This window comes from Drosophila simulans, chromosome 3R, assembly GCF_016746395.2.
Source record: "Drosophila simulans strain w501 chromosome 3R, Prin_Dsim_3.1, whole genome shotgun sequence".
NCBI classification, from domain to species: domain Eukaryota; kingdom Metazoa; phylum Arthropoda; class Insecta; order Diptera; family Drosophilidae; genus Drosophila; species Drosophila simulans.
The window spans coordinates 16,663,363-16,683,087 of record NC_052523.2 but is presented as its reverse complement, the minus strand read 5'-3'; the positions used below and the strand labels follow the sequence as shown (position 1 = coordinate 16,683,087).

The 19,725-nt window shown below is 44.5% G+C and overlaps 4 protein-coding genes across 17 annotated transcripts in view; 2 read left to right on the top strand and 2 right to left on the bottom strand.

Moving 5' to 3' along the window:
- Positions 1-3: 3 nt before the first annotated feature.
- LOC6728793 (tubulin beta-2 chain) lies at positions 4-1,931 on the bottom strand. The gene is made up of 2 exons (XM_002104092.4): positions 1,286-1,931; positions 4-1,227 (listed from the first exon to the last, which is right to left on the bottom strand). Exons 1-2 carry the CDS (start codon positions 1,676-1,678, stop codon positions 280-282), a joined length of 1,341 nt encoding a protein of 446 aa, XP_002104128.1. The 5' UTR covers positions 1,679-1,931; the 3' UTR covers positions 4-279.
- Positions 1,932-1,941: 10 nt separating this feature from the next.
- On the bottom strand, positions 1,942-3,973 carry LOC6728792 (two pore potassium channel protein sup-9). Its single transcript, XM_002104091.4, has 5 exons — positions 3,521-3,973; positions 3,302-3,457; positions 3,174-3,235; positions 2,717-3,117; positions 1,942-2,661 (listed from the first exon to the last, which is right to left on the bottom strand). The coding sequence occupies exons 1-5, from the start codon at positions 3,648-3,650 to the stop codon at positions 2,388-2,390; spliced, it is 1,023 nt and encodes a 340-aa protein (XP_002104127.2). The 5' UTR covers positions 3,651-3,973; the 3' UTR covers positions 1,942-2,387.
- A 211-nt stretch (positions 3,974-4,184) lies between these two features.
- Positions 4,185-9,027, top strand: LOC6728791 (alpha-mannosidase 2). 2 transcript variants are annotated; one of them, XM_002104090.3, is made up of 5 exons: positions 4,185-4,442; positions 4,499-5,025; positions 5,349-6,821; positions 7,150-8,212; positions 8,342-9,027. In XM_002104090.3, exons 1-5 carry the CDS (start codon positions 4,233-4,235, stop codon positions 8,489-8,491), a joined length of 3,423 nt encoding a protein of 1,140 aa, XP_002104126.2. In that variant the 5' UTR covers positions 4,185-4,232; the 3' UTR covers positions 8,492-9,027. The 2 variants fall into 2 exon arrangements, with proteins under 2 accessions (XP_002104126.2, XP_016035483.1); XM_016175026.2 differs by having other exon boundaries at positions 4,496-5,025.
- A 607-nt stretch (positions 9,028-9,634) lies between these two features.
- Positions 9,635-19,725, top strand: part of LOC6728790 (RNA-binding protein Nova-1) — a 37,025-nt gene continuing 26,934 nt past the window's right edge. For 8 of the 13 annotated variants that reach the window (XM_039294633.2, XM_039294631.2, XM_039294630.2 and 5 more), the window contains exons 1-2: positions 9,635-9,747; positions 11,568-11,833. In XM_039294633.2, coding sequence (XP_039150567.1) covers positions 11,812-11,833 — 22 coding nt within the window. In that variant the 5' untranslated portion in view covers positions 9,635-9,747; positions 11,568-11,811. Of the gene's footprint in view, positions 9,748-11,550; positions 11,834-19,725 lie in introns of all 13 variants that reach the window. The other 5 variants (XM_039294615.2, XM_039294617.2, XM_039294619.2 and 2 more) reach the window with 5 other exon arrangements.

Here is a 19,725-nt window from a genome sequence, read left to right as displayed (position 1 = left end):
ATCTTGTCTGCTTATAAATTAACATTTATTGGTAACCCAGAATTCACAGCAATTGCAACATGAGCTGAACAAAGGTGGGCATATGTCTTCTGTATGTGTGTGAAGGATAAATAATCCAAATGTGAAGATTCCTAATAGGAAATATGTACAATCGACGGGCCTCGAAGCACAATATGCTGAGGCCCAGAGATCCAGTGTAATGTTCCTTCCTCATGGGTTCCCCCGCTAGCCTGTTTTGGTGTTCATGTGTGTGTGATGTTGGGTGGGAAGATAATCCTTTTATTCATCGCCGCCACCTTCTTCGTCTTCATCGAATTCGCCCTCCTCGTCGGCAGTCGCCTCCTGGTACTGCTGGTACTCCGATACCAAGTCGTTCATGTTGCTCTCGGCCTCCGTGAACTCCATTTCGTCCATTCCCTCGCCGGTGTACCAATGCAAGAAGGCCTTCCTACGGAACATGGCAGTGAACTGCTCCGACACCCGTTTGAATAGCTCCTGAATGGCGGTGGAGTTGCCAATGAAGGTGGCCGACATCTTCAGACCTCTGGGCGGAATATCGCACACCGCTGTCTTGCAGTTATTCGGGATCCATTCCACGAAGAAGCTGCTGTTCTTGTTCTGAATGTTCAGCATCTGCTCGTCCACCTCCTTCATGGACATGCGGCCACGGAAGATGGCGGCGACGGTCAGGTAGCGACCATGTCGCGGATCGCACGCAGCCATCATGTTCTTGGCATCGAACATCTGCTGGGTCAGCTCCGGAACGGTAAGGGCCCGGTATTGTTGCGATCCTCGCGAGGTAAGCGGTGCAAATCCGGGCATGAAGAAGTGCAGCCGGGGAAAGGGTACCATGTTCACGGCCAGCTTGCGAAGATCAGCGTTCAATTGGCCAGGGAAACGCAGGCAGGTTGTCACACCAGACATGGTGGCCGAAACCAGATGGTTCAGGTCACCGTAGGTGGGGGTGGTCAGCTTCAGTGTGCGGAAGCAGATGTCATACAACGCCTCGTTGTCGATGCAGTACGTCTCATCCGTATTCTCCACCAGCTGATGCACACTCAGGGTGGCGTTGTAGGGCTCCACTACCGTATCGGACACCTTGGGCGAGGGCACCACCGAAAAGGTGTTCATGATGCGGTCCGGGTACTCCTCGCGGATCTTCGAGATCAACAGGGTTCCCATGCCGGAGCCAGTGCCGCCACCCAGCGAGTGGGTCAGCTGGAAGCCCTGTTAGAGAAAAGTAGAGTGGACTTTTCCAGATAAATTCCCAATCCCCCAAACTTACCTGTAGGCAATCGCAGCCCTCCGACTCCTTCCGCACCACATCCAAGACGGAATCCACCAGTTCGGCACCCTCGGTGTAATGACCCTTGGCCCAGTTGTTGCCAGCCCCCGATTGGCCAAAGACAAAGTTGTCCGGCCGGAAGATCTGGCCAAATGCGCCAGAGCGAACCGAATCCATGGTGCCGGGCTCCAGGTCCACGAGAATGGCGCGTGGAACATACTTGGCACCGGTGGCCTCATTGTAGTATACATTGATGCGCTCCAGCTGGAGATCACTATCGCCGTAGTACGTTCCGGTCGCGTCGATACAGTGCTCATCCGAGATTACCTCCCAGAACTTTCCACCGATCTGGTTGCCGCATTGACCGGCCTGAATGTGTACAATTTCACGCATTTCGATAGTAAAATTGGTGCCCCTTTTTCACAGCGAAAAAATGTCACAAAAAAAACCGAGTTTTTAAAACAGTCTGAGTTGGGCAAAAGACTGAATATTTAAACGTATAATTTTTCAGGTTTTGATTTTAGTCGTGTACGAGCTAGCTGATACTGAGGTGAACTGAACCTGGCTTGGGTTTCTACACCGAATGTTCACAAATAGGCTACTGCGATTTCCGATTTCGACACATTTCACACACACACAGATTTCAGAAAACTCAGTTCACCGTTTTGAGCAAAAACTTTAATAGTACTTACATAGATAAAAGAATACACGGCTAAAATTCGAGATGGGATGGATTTGGCGGTGCCTTGGAAGCAATAGTAAATTCCAAGGCTACCGACCAGATGATACGATTAATATTGACATGGATGTCCTGGAGTTTACTCCTTTGTAAATGTTTATATGGGTGGTTTATAATGGGATGGGTCGATTACTCCTTATGCAAAAACTGCCTTTTAAAGACTATTAACCTTGCTCTCCAATCCTATGTATTATGACAAATATGATCGACCCATCCTGGTGTAAAAATCTACGTAGGGAGGAAGGTTCGTCTAACAACCAAATTTTGGCGGCGGCTGGTTCTCTACAGGATTGTAACTACGATTTGGTTATCCATTGGCTCTGGCTCCTACAATGAGGAGTCCCACAGCTGGCTGTACGGATATCAGACGGAGGCTCGCTTCAAGCACAAGGTGCTCTCGATGATGTCAGTAGGCTGAAAGTCCGGGTCCACAAACTGCTCATGATTCAGGCACCTGGTGCCGCCCATGCAGGTGCAGGAACACAGGGAGGCGGTCTCATCGTTCTCCGTTGTGTAGTTGTTCTCCAGCAGTTTGCCGTGCATATTGTACGTGGACTCATCATCGAAGGTCACTGGCTGTGCATTTCCGGCCAGGTTCTGGGCATCCTGCTCATCTCTCTTCGCATCCTCCGCTTGCCTATGATTAAAAATCCATTAAATAAGATATTTCCTGCAATAAAACATGGACTCACATGGTCATGAAGCGGAGCACCAATAGATTGATACTGGCGGCCACCACGGCCAAGCCGAATAGGATGAAGACCAAGCTCAGTGCCACATAGCCAGGCTTATTAGTTAGAGCTTGATCGTTCTGCAATGCCACATAATCGCCGAAACCAATTGTCGTCAAGGTGACAAAACAATAGTAGAAGCTATCGAAGTAGCTCCAACCCTCGTATCGTGAAAATACTGCTGCTCCGGTGGTGATTATTATGGAGGAGAGCATTCCGGTGGCCAACATAAGATTCATTTCAGTGGCATCCGTACAGCGGGCTCCACTGGCTCTCTTTGCCCGCCTTATAATCACGGATGCAAACTTATTCAGACGTTCTCCGATAGACTGGAACATCACCAGACCAAGCGGGATGCCCACCTATATAGGTAGTAGGTCATTAAGAGACTGGAGATTGGTATTGTAAGCTCACTTACCATAGCATAGCCCATACAAAAAGCTTTTCCCGGAATTGTGACTGGTGTGGAATGTCCGTATCCTGAAGAAAGTTCCGATAGGATTATAATCTTTTCAATACAAAGTATTTAATAGATAATTAATTTACCTATCATAGCCAGTACAACCGTGCTGAAATAGAAAGCTCCGGCGAATTTCCATTGAGGTCCGGCCTTGTGGGGCTTATTTTCAATGATGACGATTTCCATCACACGGAAATCCTCGTCAGTCACATTGTACTTTCTAACAAAGTTGTTCTTAACGGCTACAATTGATGATATAACTTCATGAATATAAAATCAGGATAATATATAATTAAGCTTCTTACTCTGTAGGAAATCCCATCTTTTTGCCTCCGTTGGTGACTCCAGGGAATCGAAGACAGCGGCTCCAATTAGGAGATAGGTGAAAGTGCATACCACCAGGGAAAGGGTTCGAACATTCTGTCGCTTCATCATAAAGTCACAAATATAATCTCAACGATCTATAATCAATTAATAAAATTTGCACAACGCGCCTTTTCCGTTCAGTTGAAGATGCTGCGTCTGACAAAATCGATAGTTGTCAGCAAAACAAACACACAGCATCCGCCAAAAATTGTTGATATCGCTTACAGCGGCTCAATAACAAATGATACAATATATTTGAAAAATTTCAGCATTCTTTAAACATTTAATACGTTTTCTTTTATCAATTGCATTGACCGTTAATCTTTATACAAGAATGTGTTTTTACCGTTAGTTTATCACAACAGAAGCAACAGAGTTGGATGGCGTTGCCACTTGGAGGTATCTGTTAACTTTGTTAACAGCTTATGCGCTGTAATACCAAGATAACATAAGGTTATTAATTTTTTTAAAAAAGGATCAATATACACAAACAATGTAAAAGTCTTATTACATTTTCTTTAATTTCCTTAAAATTTTTGTTTTTCTAAGCCATTAAAAACCATTTAACATTTCGCAGAGTTTCAGCGCCGATAACTTGGCAGCCTATCGATTTTCGGGAAAAGCAAACATATCGGCAGCTCTGATTTGTTTATGCTAAAAAAACCACGCAAGTTCCAACCGATTGGATTGTTGCAGTTGGCTGCTGTGTCTCTGACGTCAACGTTTCCATGCTTAATTAACCGGAAAATGTTGCGAATACGTCGGCGCTTCGCTTTGGTAATATGCTCCGGCTGCCTGCTGGTTTTCCTCAGCCTGTACATAATCCTCAACTTTGCGGCGCCGGCAGCCACCCAAATAAAGGTAAATAAATGCTTCTAAATCAATTCGAATGTATAATAACTTCTATATTTTAGCAGCCCAACTATGAAAACATTGAAAACAAGCTGCAGGAGCTGCAAAATGGTTTGCAGGAGCACGGGGAGGAGATGCGGAATCTCAGGGCGCGGCTGGCCAAAACATCCAATCGTGAAGATCCAATAAGACCTCCACTTAAAGTGGCTCGTTCCCCGAGGCCAGGACAATGCCAAGATGTGGTCCAGGACGTGCCCAATGTGGATGTACAGATGCTGGAGCTATACGATCGCATGTCCTTCAAGGACATCGACGGAGGCGTGTGGAAACAGGGCTGGAACATTAAGTACGATCCACTGAAGTACAACGCCCATCACAAACTGAAAGTCTTTGTTGTGCCGCACTCGCACAACGATCCTGGATGGATTCAGACGTTCGAGGACTACTACCAGCACGACACAAAGCACATCCTGTCCAATGCCCTGCGGCATCTGCACGACAATCCCGAGATGAAGTTCATCTGGGCGGAGATCTCCTACTTTGCCCGGTTCTATCACGATTTGGGCGAGAACAAAAAGATGCAGATGAAGTCGTAAGCATGCTTTTCCTATATAGTATTAAAATCGGTAGTTAACCCACAAACAAAGTGCAATGCCATTTCGCTATTGCACTCCATAAACTTTACACAGTTGTTATGTGCAGCAGTGATATATTTTACTACGTTATTGCTCCAAAACCGTTTAGATAAACAAAATTCATGGTCACGAGCTGCTTGTTTTACGAAACAGCTTTGTACTTATCTACTTAATATTTATAACCCAAAGCAGAAATAGGAAGTGATAAACTTGGCAGTCTCAACAACTACGATATTCTTTTTTTTATTAAAAAAATAATAAATTATTTACATATTTACAGCATTGTGAAGAATGGACAGTTGGAATTTGTGACTGGAGGTTGGGTAATGCCGGACGAGGCCAACTCCCACTGGCGAAACGTACTGCTGCAGCTGACAGAAGGCCAAACCTGGCTGAAGCAATTCATGAATGTTACACCCACTGCTTCCTGGGCCATCGATCCCTTCGGACACAGTCCCACTATGCCGTACATTTTGCAGAAGAGTGGCTTCAAGAATATGCTTATCCAGAGAACGCACTATTCGGTGAAGAAGGAACTGGCCCAACAGCGCCAGCTTGAGTTTCTTTGGCGCCAGATCTGGGACAACAAGGGGGACACAGCTCTCTTCACCCACATGATGCCCTTCTACTCGTACGACATTCCTCACACCTGTGGTCCAGATCCCAAGGTATGCTGTCAGTTCGATTTCAAACGAATGGGCGCCTTCGGTTTGAGCTGCCCGTGGAAGGTGCCGCCGCGTGCAATCAGTGATCAAAATGTGGCAGCACGCTCAGATCTGCTGGTTGATCAGTGGAAAAAGAAGGCCGAGCTGTATCGCACGAACGTGCTGCTGATTCCGTTGGGCGACGACTTCCGCTTCAAGCAGAACACCGAGTGGGATGTGCAGCGCGTGAACTACGAAAGGCTGTTCGAACACATCAACAGCCAGGCGCACTTCAATGTTCAGGCGCAGTTCGGCACACTGCAGGAATATTTTGATGCAGTGCACCAGGCGGAAAGGGCGGGACAAGCCGAGTTTCCCACGCTGAGCGGTGACTTTTTCACATACGCCGATCGGTCGGATAACTATTGGAGTGGCTACTACACATCCCGCCCGTATCACAAGCGCATGGACCGCGTCCTGATGCACTATGTACGTGCAGCAGAAATGCTCTCCGCCTGGCACTCCTGGGACGGAATGGCCCGCATCGAGGAGCGCCTGGAGCAGGCCCGCAGGGAGCTGTCATTGTTCCAGCACCACGACGGTATAACTGGCACAGCCAAAACACACGTAGTCGTCGACTACGAGCAACGCATGCAGGATGCTTTGAAAGCCTGTCAAATGGTAATGCAACAGTCGGTCTACCGACTGCTGACAAAGCCCTCCATCTACAGTCCGGACTTCAGTTTCTCGTACTTTACGCTGGACGACTCCCGCTGGCCAGGATCTGGTGTAGAGGACAGTCGTACCACCATAATACTGGGCGAGGATATACTGCCCTCCAAGCATGTGGTGATGCACAACACCCTGCCCCACTGGCGGGAGCAGCTGGTGGACTTTTATGTATCCAGTCCTTTCGTAAGCGTCACCGACTTGGCAAACAATCCGGTGGAGGCTCAGGTATCCCCGGTGTGGAGCTGGCACCACGACACACTCACAAAGACTATCCACCCACAAGGCTCCACCACCAAGTACCGCATCATCTTCAAGGCTCGGGTGCCGCCCATGGGCTTGGCCACCTACGTTCTAACCATCTCCGATTCCAAGCCAGAGTGAGTAGCCAGTTAAACATTACCAATTTATCAAATGGACAAGAATCCCTGCCGTAATTTCTGTATTAATTGTACATTTTCGTAACACGTTTCGGTTGGTTGTATTTTTATAGAGTTCAGGTTTTATTTATTGACGGATTGTAAATTGATAACTATCTACGGTTAGGTATTCCTTAAGTGTGTTTCAGTGTTAAAGCTAATGACTGTCACTCATAAACAGGTTAAATATTGTGTTTGATGTCATTCCATTAACCAGACGGCGTTGATTGTCTTCTATTTTTACTATTTATTTATACTTTTTCAATAAGCATTTTAATGTTACTTATAGGCACACCTCGTATGCATCGAATCTCTTGTTCCGTAAAAACCCGACTTCGTTACCATTGGGCCAATATCCGGAGGATGTGAAGTTTGGCGATCCTCGAGAGATCTCATTACGGGTTGGTAACGGACCCACCTTGGCCTTTTCGGAGCAGGGTCTCCTTAAGTCCATTCAGCTTACTCAGGATAGCCCACATGTGCCGGTGCACTTCAAGTTCCTCAAGTATGGCGTTCGATCGCATGGCGATAGGTCCGGTGCCTATCTGTTCCTGCCCAATGGACCAGCTTCGCCAGTCGAGCTTGGCCAGCCAGTGGTCCTGGTGACAAAAGGCAAACTGGAGTCGTCCGTAAGCGTGGGACTTCCGAGCGTGGTGCACCAGACCATAATGCGCGGCGGAGCACCTGAGATTCGCAATCTGGTTGACATTGGCTCACTGGACAACACAGAGATTGTGATGCGTTTGGAGACGCATATCGACAGTGGCGACATCTTCTACACGGATCTCAATGGACTGCAATTTATCAAGAGGCGGCGTTTGGACAAACTACCTTTGCAGGCCAACTATTATCCCATACCCTCGGGCATGTTCATCGAGGATGCCAATATGCGACTCACTCTCCTTACGGGTCAACCGCTGGGTGGATCTTCTCTCGCCTCGGGCGAGCTGGAGATTATGCAAGATCGTCGCCTGGCCAGCGATGATGAACGCGGCCTGGGACAGGGTGTTTTGGACAACAGGCCGGTGCTGCATATTTATCGGCTGGTGCTGGAGAAGATTAACAACTGTGTCCGACCGTCAGAGCTTCATCCGGCCGGCTATTTGACAAGTGCCGCTCACAAAGCATCGCAATCATTGCTGGACCCACTGGACAAGTTTATATTCGCTGAAAATGAGTGGATCGGGGCACAGGGACAATTTGGCGGCGATCATCCTTCGGCTCGTGAGGATCTCGATGTGTCGGTGATGCGACGCTTAACCAAGAGCTCGGCCAAAACCCAGCGAGTAGGCTACGTTCTGCACCGCACCAATCTGATGCAATGCGGCACTCCAGAGGAGAACGCACAGAAGGTGAGCTCTAAAGATTCTTTGAATTTTATTATATTAATATCAAAGCCTGTAGAAGTGCTATTTATAAATAATTAACCATATTGTTTGACTAATTGTTCTGATGTACAATATGTACAATACATTTCCCAGCTGGATGTGTGCCACTTACTACCGAATGTGGCGAGATGCGAGCGCACGACGCTGACCTTCCTGCAGAATTTGGAGCACTTGGATGGCATGGTGGCGCCGGAAGTGTGCCCCATGGAAACCGCCGCTTATGTGAGCAGTCACTCAAGCTGATCGCAACGTGTTCTGGCAAAGGATACAGCAGACACTGAAGCCAAGCGACCATCTCACAGACTATGAATCTCGGATGCTAATCCACTGCAATACAGGCAATCTACGTTTAATGTTCGACTCAAGCACTGACTGCACCGAAAGACGTAATGCGTAATCCATACTACGTATCATTTATTTATTCAAGCTTCCACACGAGGGTTTGGAAATTCAATCCTATGACGCAGCGGTGTATTTTTCGCACCCCCCGTGTAACTACACGTTTTACTCTGTTTCCCCTAGGTTTTTACGTTTTTTTTGTGATATCCATCCAGTCCCACAGCAAGCAATACATGTCTGTACTCGATATCCCCAATGGGGTTATTGCCTATAACAATGAATCGTAACTATAACTAACGTTTAACTGTAAAGTAGGCTTAGTGATAATGACGCAACTGCAACTGCAATGATATTAATCTCGACGTTTGTTTTTTACAAAGTGAATAAAATTGAGTCTCATTTAGAATCGACTTTTACGTGCTATTCTAAACTAAAAACAACGATTGTGTTTTTATTCGAAAACGAAAAAGAATTTAATTACGATTGAAAACTGTAATTCAGACTTTAGTTAGAATCGAATATTATGATTATTAAATATGAATATTTAATTTTTCTCAGTAAACTAACAAAAAATTCTTTTTATCAATTTTTTCGAATATGTTTCAATCTATACAGAAACAATACTTGAATTAGTAAACAGTGGATTATTGCATTGTTAAGTTTTGAATTTATGTTGATTATGAAACGAGCTTTTGAGACGACTAATTAAAGCCATAATCATGAGTTATAGTTTTAGTGGATGAAAAACAGAGTGCAATCTTATCAGCTCCAGTGCGGGGTACTAGTATTGCCAGAATGACCTACAGAGATAGAGATACTGAGAGCGCGGAGGCAATTGGAAAATGCACAATGGAAATGGAAATCCGGATTGAGCGTAAAGTGGTTGTTTTGGATAGAGAGCGAATCGCTGCGCAGTTCGCTCTCTTCAAAATCCGAAACGAGCAACGAAAGCAAAACCGAATCCGAATCGGAATCCGAATTCGTATTTGTATCTGAAAGATACGCTCTCGCGCTCTTTCCAACGACGACCATCGGAATTTTTCTATACAGAAACAAAAATCTCAGCCAGCTCGCTGTTTTCAAGTTTTGAGTCCGCATTTCAGTTCAGTTGGATTCAGTCACAGAGTCAGAGCGTCAGATTCAGATCATCGTGGTCGCCAGTGAGTTTGTTTATATGTTTGTTGCTGCCTGTGTGTTTGCTTGTCAAGTTCTGCAACAAAAACAAGGCATCTAAACAAAAGTGGTTCAAAACAATTACGAGGAATAAAATCCAACTAAAACGAATAATAAAACACACAGTGTCGCTTAAATCGCAGAATATATGCAGCTCTAGTTCTTGTTGTTGTTGTTTTTTGAGGCGGACTGGAATTTAATTTAATTAAATCAAGTACGAATGTGTGCGTGAGTGTGTGTGTGTGTCTAAGCTGGGTTCTTGAGTTGTTCTTGTTCTAAGTTCTTTTTTCGTGGCGTGTATCTGTGTGCGCGTGTCGTGTGCTGGTGTGCGTGTGCTTTTTGTGAACTACGTTTTGTTTCAATGCCAAAAAAAAGTATCTATGCCCTGGCATGTGCTCTCTCTCCATCTCTCTCTCTCTCTCGCTCGCTCATGCTGGTTACATAAATACTGGTAGACGAAGAGGAAGAAATGGTGAAGAGGAAGGAGGAGGCGGAGGCAACAGAAATTGAAATACAAATTCAATTAACACCTGAAAACGAAAAGCCAACTGGAACGCGAACGTCTGATTGGATAAGGAAAATAGAAAACGGGCAAACATGTGTTTGAATTTCCAACTCGACTTCTTCTTCCCGTCCCTATGAAATGTTCAAAAGCAAAGCTCCTTGAAAGAGGAGGGTATAAAAGAATGTGGAAAAGAGCAGCAGAACCAGAACGAGAACACCAAAAAAAAAACGAAATTAACGACGTCACATAAAAGTGTGTCAAAGCAGCAGCTCACGCACACCAGCGTGCTGCCAATTTGTATCTGTGTGAAGCTTTAGCTCTCTCCCTCTCTCGCACCGTCCCTCTCATTCGCTGATAAAACGCAACGCACACAGCGCGTATACATAATTTATATATTTATTTAAATGTTTTTCGTTTGCTTGCTTCGAACAACGAGTTTTTCTCGTTATTCTAAGACTGCCCCCTGTTATTTCTCGCTCCATCTTTCGATTTTAGCTCTTTTCAACATATGGCATTGCTCAATTATTATGTCATAAACATTTTGAATGGCAAATGTGCGATAGAAGTTCAATTCGTTCAAGGCGATATTATTTTTCAAGCTTTGCGTTTTTGGCGCAGGAAATGCAAAAGTTGTCGCTGCCTTGCGTGTGCTTGTGTGCAGGAACGTGCAGCAATTTTCCAACGTTTCATGAAAAACCTAGTGCCCTAATAAGCGAAACGCGAGAGAGAGAGCGAGAGAGTGAGAAAAGCCCAGAGCGCGAGAGCGAAGCTGTTTTCCCGCATTCGAATTTAAAAATCAATGTAGAAAATGCAAAGCAGACAAAGAAAACACGCACGCACACACACAGGTTCCCGAGTCCGAATGTTAGATAGAAATGTGATCGGACGGGCACGTGTACGTGGCACACAGATACAAGAGAGCGCCAGAGAGCAGAGCGCAGAGAGCGGAGAGAGTGGAAAAATGTTAAGTTTTCAGCTGCTAGCAGCAAACGCAAACTTGTCGTTAGAATCAAAAAAAGCACGCTGAGACAAGACGCGCACGAAAACTGAACGGAAAAACGTAAAAGGCAAAGGCGGATGAAGCAGCGCAAAAGGGGAAGCGTAAGCAGGCGCTAAATATTTAAAAAATATATATTAAAAACTTTGCGCTTCGCTTCGGTAACATATGTATGTAAATCTAATCAGAGTGTGCCTGTGTGTGTAATTGTTCAAAATATAACCGCGAGCAACAACAACAACAACAAGAAAAGCAGCTGAGCCCGAAAAGTAAAAACCCACAATAAAGTCCCAGAATCAATTCAGGATCCACTACAAGAACAACAACAGCAAAAACCACTGTCGCGTCTCCAAATGAAACAATAATTGAATAATTGAATTACCCAATATAACGAAGAAAAAAGCAAAGGAAAGCGAATAACGAGTAAAAGTTAAAAAGTTGAAAAAGTTTAAAACATATTGTAAAGCCGTACTGCGTAAGCCAGTCAGCGCTTAAAGTACCATATATAGTTGTTCTTATCTATACCCACACTCAATTAATTGCAGCTGAATGCACGACTCCTTGCAGAAAGGTGAATATATTTCAAACTAGTCATAAGTTCTTGGATTAAGCATAGTTTAGCATAAGGCAGGTACATGTTGTGGTTCTCAGAATTCTCTAATTCAGAAAGGGTAATTCCTTTTTTTTGTATCTTTCACATTGAAAGTATTCGTATTCAAACTTTGATGGGATGAGGAAATATGCCCAAATTTATTTGTTGAATGATTCAAATTATTTAACTACTCACATCTTTGGTTGACTCATTGCTACATTTTTAAGTAAATAGTTATTCAGCTTATAAAAGCTAGTTGAATTGCAGAATTTCGACTGAATTTAAACTTTAAAGTTTGCCCCTTTGCGCAATCGAATGAAATTGCTTTGGAGCATATTTACGCGGAATGCGAATGCGAATGCGAATGCTTATATTCCTATTCCTACATGGGTTTGAATATGTACTGCTGATTGGCCGATCTCTCTCTCTCTCTGTTTTTTCCTCCTACATCTCTCGTTTCGTTCTCTCCATCTGCATCTGGCATGCTAATCAAAGTTGTAGCTCATCTCCACCTTTCCCCCCAACACCCGCCCACCGCCCTTTACGTTTATCTGCTCATCAATTTGCTCGTTTCATAGCCTAACCCGACACTTGATTCTAGTTTTTTTTTTCTCCCCCAGCTGCTGTTAAATGCAAATAGGCATTAAATTGTCCGCTTGTCTGTCGTTTCGTTTCATTTGCATTCACACTGTCGACCCCTCTCACAGCCCCTCACACCGCCCACCCCCTTTTCCACGCCCCCCATTTGGACGCCCCCGTTGCGCAATTTGGTGGGGCAGCTCGTATGTGGGTTAAACTGCTGCTACGGCTGCTGTTGCTGCACCACTGGCAAAGCTACAGAAAGCAGAAACGGAGAAAGGAGGTGGAAAAGGAGAAGGAGGTGCACTGCACAGAGAGAAATAGTAGTGAAGTGTATTTAGCTTTTAAAGTAATATGTGCAATCAGCTGATTCATGCTGAGTTCAGCCAAAAGTTGCAGTGTGAACTTAGCCTGCCAGAAATTAGGTCACTCTAACAGCTCTGTTATCTTTGATCTTGGAAGTCCTGAATATTAATCATTAGTTATTGATCTCCAACTATAAGATCCTGTTTTTCGCGGTGCAAAATGTGCAGGGGGACACAAAATAACTGGGAAAAATTAAGCCAAAACGAAACGAGAAAAGGTTTATGTAAACAAGCACACACACACATACACGCACTTACCCACACTCACACACGCTCGCAGAGGGCCGTGTTCATGCAAAAGGCACGAAACTGCTGTTAACCTATTTGCCGTAATGGTTACGGCGGTGATTTCGACCCGGAGTCTCTCTCGGCTCGGCTAATAAGCCGAGAGTCCGAGCCCCATTTTCGAGTCGATTAGGGACCCCCCAACCTCCAACCTTCCATCGAACTGAAGCTAAAACTGAAGTGCAAAACTGCAAACTCGGCGGTAAACTAAAGTGCTCGATTTTCTGGGAAAATTTTCTAAGCCTCCGAAATGGGCTCGTAATAAATGGTTGAATGAATGGAATCACTGGAGGATCGGAGCACCGCGACGCAGTAATTTCTAGGGGTTGAAATTGTGGCCACCACAAGTTTTCCATATGGAAGCTGGCAGCCAGACAACTTCTTCTATTTCGGGGTGTTCCATCTTAAGTTTCGCTAACCATTGACGGGGGTTCCCATTTGATTCCCATTTGGTATTGTAATTCAATAGAAGCTACGTTCATATACAGTCCGCGTCATGTGACTAGTTCCGGCTTAATAGATTTTAAGTAGCTTAAAATTCGTAAATATTTTTTTTATATTTTCTGTGTTCTCATTGACGTAGAATAATGATAGCCAGTCATTTTAATTAAGAAAGATTCCCAACTTTTGTGTTTAATACTTATAATTAATTGAAGCTTAATGACTTGATTGAAGTTGCACATTTTTATAGCCAAATCGGAATATTATTTTTTGCGCTAGCAGAACCTCGTTAGGTTGCCAATTATTCCTCTTTTTAATAAGCTAATGGGCTCTGACCTGTTGTTTAGCTTTCGATAATCTCTAATCCAATTGGAAAGCCCGCCAACCCAGCGACCTTGCCGCGCCATGTCCATAAATATTCAACGAATTTTTAATTGCAACCAATGCCCGTGGATATCGCTTGGCAGACTATCTATCGACTAGGCGGTAATTGCCGTCTCAGTTAATTGGCTGCATCAATTGAAAGCCATTGGAGGTAAGCTCGCAGTAAAAAAAAAGAAATGAAAACAACAAACGAACAGCAATTACAATTACAATTACCCATCCATCGACTTTGGCGCCGTTCAAGTTCACTGCGCGTCATCGAATGAAAACAAAAAAGCTGCCATAACAAATTACTTGCATTTGTAATAATGGAAAAAATGCATGTACTTTTGCTCGGGCTTCTTCGTTCAATTGAATTACTGTTAATGAAATGTCGCTGCCAAAGTGACGTAACAAATTTCTGGGCAACAAAATGAGCAAAGCAAACAAAAACACTCCGACCAGAAGCATCAGCAATAAGTGAAAACAAAGGAGGGCTAAACAATAACAATAAGCAATAATCTAGAGGAATTTTCTGCCAAGCGAAATACATAATAGCCATAATAGGAACCAGCGAGAGAGAGGCAAATAGGGCGCAGAAAGAGACGGCGAGTGGAACATACATCTGCAGGTGAGGAGGATAGCAAAACGATGTGCATTCCTCAAGCGAAACCGTGTTGTCGTCGCCAGGGATGCGTAGTATCTAGGCGGTCGCGTACCAAGTTGTTATTTATTTACCTAGGCACTTATGTTACCCAGATATAAGAAATTCGCAGTTCAGCTATCTACAATACCTATGAATATGATAGGTAAAGTTCTTAACTTACAATTTTAAAAATGCAATTTACTGACTATGTCTTAGGTAATCGAGATAATATCCCTACCATCTCCGTTTCTGCTTCATGTTGCCGCCGTGCTGCTGCAGTTGTAGCTGCAACATACATGTACAAATAGGTTTAAAGGGTGGAAAGGGCCGAATGAATTACAATTTCGCCTGCCAGCATCGATTCTGGCTAAATTGGGACGCTGTTTGTCGCCGTCTCTTATGCCGCTCTCTTTCTGCCGCTCTGCAGCCATCTCTTTCGGGCACGCTGGCTGCCAAAAGAGCTTCTGCCATTTCTTGTGCCCTAGCCTGCAAGCTGAAAACTGAAAACTAAAAACCGTTGTTGGCCTGGCCAAGTGCAGCAGCAGCAGCAGCAGCAGTAGTTGTACAAAAACTGTCGCCTGGCTCGCCGACAACTGGGGCAATTTTTAATTAAAATGCCAGAAATAAAGCACAACGACAAATATTTGTTTCATTGTCAGCTAGGGTTGTCAAGTAATTTGATTTAATATTTCACTTTGACTTGTGCCATATTGAAAATGAAAAGTAATCACAGATGCTGTCGTTGACTCGAGGCCAAGAACCAAGATCTTCTATATATAGATATTTTTCTTAAATTATTTTTGTCAACTTTAAAAAGTGATGTTATGAAACCTAGAACTCATCATCGAATTGCTATAAGTACGGTAAAATTCTATCTTTCCCATTACCAAACAATCGGATCAATCAAGTTGAGTATCCTCTCCTAACATTCCTGCATTTGAGGCATTAATTATTCGAAGATTGTTTTGATTTTCCAATTTCACCGAAAGTGGTTTGTTAGATGGCGAAACCATTGGCACGTTTATGGCCGCCATCCAGGCAACCGTAGCCACCGGGTCAGAAGAGAACACTTGAGCATGCATGAGGACCTGGGGGAGGCATTTTGGATTGGCATAGGAGGGGAATCGAGCATCGGGAATCCGCCCATCGACCTGCTCACTTGTTTACTTCGACTTGCCATAAGTTCTTTGTGTTTGAGTTAGTCTTTTGTGGCCGTTGTTGCTTTTGCTGTTGCTGCTCGGCTGTCGTGTTGCCATTTGACTGCCTTCGCCTTTATTTATGGATAATTCATAGACGCACCTTGGCTGAGGCACCTGCAAACACGAATTCGATTTGATTGGAATCGCTGGTGCTGCTGCTACTGCCACTGTCCCCCTTTTTTGCCACCAAACACCCAAAACCGTATTGACGAGCGACCTAGCGACATAGTTTCGCAGTTTGGCTTCGCTGCCCCCAAGTAATTTACATATAGACCCACACACAGATACACTCGCACTGGCTGCATGTCTGTCGTACACATCGATGTTGGCTGTTGTTGTTGCTGCTGCTGCTGCTGCTGCTGTCTCTTGGCCTAATTGTGAGCTTTTGATTTTGTTTTCATGGGAAGCCCCGGCATTCGCCGTTCCGTTCATGTCTCTCTGCGGATTTCGCTTGGCTCAGCATTGGGGCTCTTGCCCGTTGCATATTTACCCCACCTTGGATGGATTTGGATGTGTGTGCTCGTCTGCTTTTTTTCTTTTTTTCTCTCCAACATACGTACATATACAATGTATGTACATACTCATAGGGCCCATAGCCATCCATAGTTTGTTGTATTTATATTTGGCCATATTACGTTGCTTAACCTTCACCCATTTATGCCACGAAAATATCACACGGAAAAAAGCACGAGAGGAAAAAATGAAAGAAGCCATGGGGAAAAGCGCAGCATTTTTGGAGTATGTATGGCCATGCCAGTCGCACACTAGTTGTATATTTTTTATATGCATTTTCAAAAATATAAAGGTAAAGAACTAAATGAATTCATATTTTTAGACAGGCGATGGCTGCTGCATTTAGTGGTAGCAGCGATGGGCCGGGAACACGCTGCGTATACGCAACGTGGTGGCGACTCCATTATGCAACGCACATAATCAGCGCTAATGTGAAATTCTAATTTCATTTGCTGTACTCATTAATAATTATAATTACGCTGGCTGGCAGCCGCAGTGGAAACCAGCATGCGGCTAAAAAAAAACCACCAGCTGTGCTTCCTTCAGCTTTAACTCCTTCCTGATTTTCTGTTGACTCGACACAAATAGGCGTTCTCGTCTGATATTTATAACAAACACACGTAGCACACATCATATGTGGGCTAAACAAAAGGCAGAACTCTGAGCCCAGTCAACGAAATCTAAAGCCAAAATCCAAAGCAGCTTACTCCACTCGTCTGAAAGCAGGCGAACACTTAAGTGCTCGAAGATTTAATACCCTTGAAGTGTTGAAGAAGAATCATACAATTTTTTCCGAACCGCATTCCATTTTAAACATTAAAAAAAATTGTGTTCGCTGCTGAGTAACTATTATATTCTTAAAATTTGTATATATTATTTAAGGAGAGATCTTTAGATCATTATTCTATTCGGTTTTTTTCTGTGCAGCATGAGTGGCAAGCTCAGTGACATCCTGAAGCTACCCTTAAAAAATGAGGCTCGTAAAAACCGAACAAATATGGGTTGCCTTGATGGTTGCTCTGGGGTATGAGATGTGGGGTTTTGGGTCTGGCTCGCAATGAGCATAAATTATGCGCACAAAGGCAAGACGCTGGATGAGGAACTGGGGGAACGGGGGCTTCCTGGCGGGAGCTTTTCAGGCGCCAACGACATTCACGGCAAACACTCGTTCCAGTCCTTTGGCACTCGGTTACTTTGCCAGCTTGCACAGACAACATCAGCAGGACCTCATGTTTGTCGGCCAACAATGGAGAACCCTTTTTTTTCCTGGATATGCTGCCACCTCTCATGCTCCCCCTTCCTTTGGTCCCCTTTTTCGATCCGCATCCTGGGGGTCAGTGGGCGGCCTTTTCGTATCGCGTGCCTCGTTATTGATTTTCGCTTTCATTTTTCATGTGGCATGCGACGGGTAACAGGAAGAACAAGCAGAGCAACAACCAATAATTGTACGCCTGCCACGCCGCTTACATATGCGGCAAAAGTTTTCCTCATTTTATATTTGACGAGTAGGATGAACGCACCGAAAACTACTGGACAGGGGCAAACATAAGGATAGAAGAAGGTTCATTCGACAGAAGACGACAGCCAAGTCGACTCATCCGAAAACGTGCCGCCAAAGTCAATGAGGTCGCACCTCGCCCACTTCCTCCTCCCGCTCCTGCGACCTCCTGCCCCTCATCCGCGTCTCTTGTTTTGCTTTCTGGCCCGGAGCATTCAGCTTTCAGTTCACATCAGCCTCTCATCCGCGGCGTCCTCATTCACATTTGCCAGTTGGTTAAATATGCGTCGTGTTTACCTTTTTGCCAGCAAATGTCCTTGCCGGCGGCTTTAAAGTCCTGTGCTTGGCTCATAATAAAGTCTGGCTACAAGGAGTTGTCCTCCTTCTGAAACCCCCTCACCACCTCTCAGCACCCCACTCATTTCACCTCCTTTATGGCTTATGACATTTGCGCTTTTGTTGTATTTGCATTCGTGTCGATGTTGCCTTCATTTCGCCTCCTTTGTCAACTTCCGCTAATGCTAAGTCCCGCCCCATCCGAGTGCCACGCCCCCTACTTATCCTCACTGTTGAGAGCGGGGGCGTTACAAAAATGCCCAGTGACTCCGGAGTACGGATTCCGGAATCCGGACAGTTATCAACTGCCAGGCTGACCCACACTCGCCAGTTATCCGCACTTAGCCTGCTCCATTGTTCATTTGATTTTATTTTAGTTGCCCCATTTTTCGGTGCTTTCCGGGTGGATGTTCTCCTGCCCCGATTTCAATATATACACACGTACATATATATATATATATATATAAACTCGTACACCCGTATATACCTTTTGGCTGGCCCACTGTGTGTTGTTGTCAACCCATTTGGTCTGCCTGCAATTATGAATTTGGGGCAATTGTTCGGTGTGCGCTCGGATGGCTCCACGGCGGCTTTGATTTGAGCAAAGAGTTGCCCGGCATGATTAGGGGATTTATTTCTAAAGGACTTGTGTCCATTGGGTTAGATTATACCCAACAGATATGCCACATAGTATAAGGCTGAACAAGTGAACAATCGGACGAATGGAGTGACATATCGTTTTATCTGATGACACCATTGCTGATTGATGAACACATATCACTTGGATTGCATCCCTATGACAAGTGGCATTGGGTACACTCATTACGGCTAAGTTGGCAACTTTGAGCTTAGCATTTTGATCAATCCAGAATTTAGTCACGATTCAAACAGGTTCGGTTTTCGAATGAGTCACCATTTTGGATCTCAACCTGTCGTAGGCGATCGCACACCCCTCATATTCTCCATTCCCGAGGCCATTACTCACCCACTTTGTGGACAAATCCATTTTTTTTTTTTAACATTTTCCTCGCCGTGGAAAAGTGTTTTCCAACCAGTTGCCGTACTTCAAGACCCGCTGACAAGTCAAACAAATGAAACATTTTCGGATTAGCAATGTCAATGTTGCTTCGGAAATGTCGGAATAAATTGCCATTAGCCTTTGTCATCAAAAATTGAGGACGCCCGACTGAGTGGTGGTGCGGTGTCCTTGTCTGCAGGCAGGCGAAGATTTATCGCACATGATATTTGTCAAAACGCAGATAGAGAAACACAAGCACACACTCGACGATAGATACAAAACTGCTGTCAGCGGATTTGTGTTGAGCCTATGAAAAGACGATAAATGAGCCTGAAATGAGCAAACAAAGACGATAGGCCAACAAAAAGCGGGGGATTTTTGGTCCTCAAAAGAGGTTCTAAACGTCACTTGTGGCTTAGTTATAGACACTCTTAAAAAATGATTCCACATCAGAAATGATGGAATTTTATTACGTAAATTTATTATAACTTGTTTTGAACAACTATCATGACTATGAAATTATTCGAATCTATATAAATAATTAAAAAAATATATATAAGTTTAGAAACTTCTTCAACATGTAATTCTTGGAATACTTTATCAGTTAGTGGGTTCATTTTTTGATAAG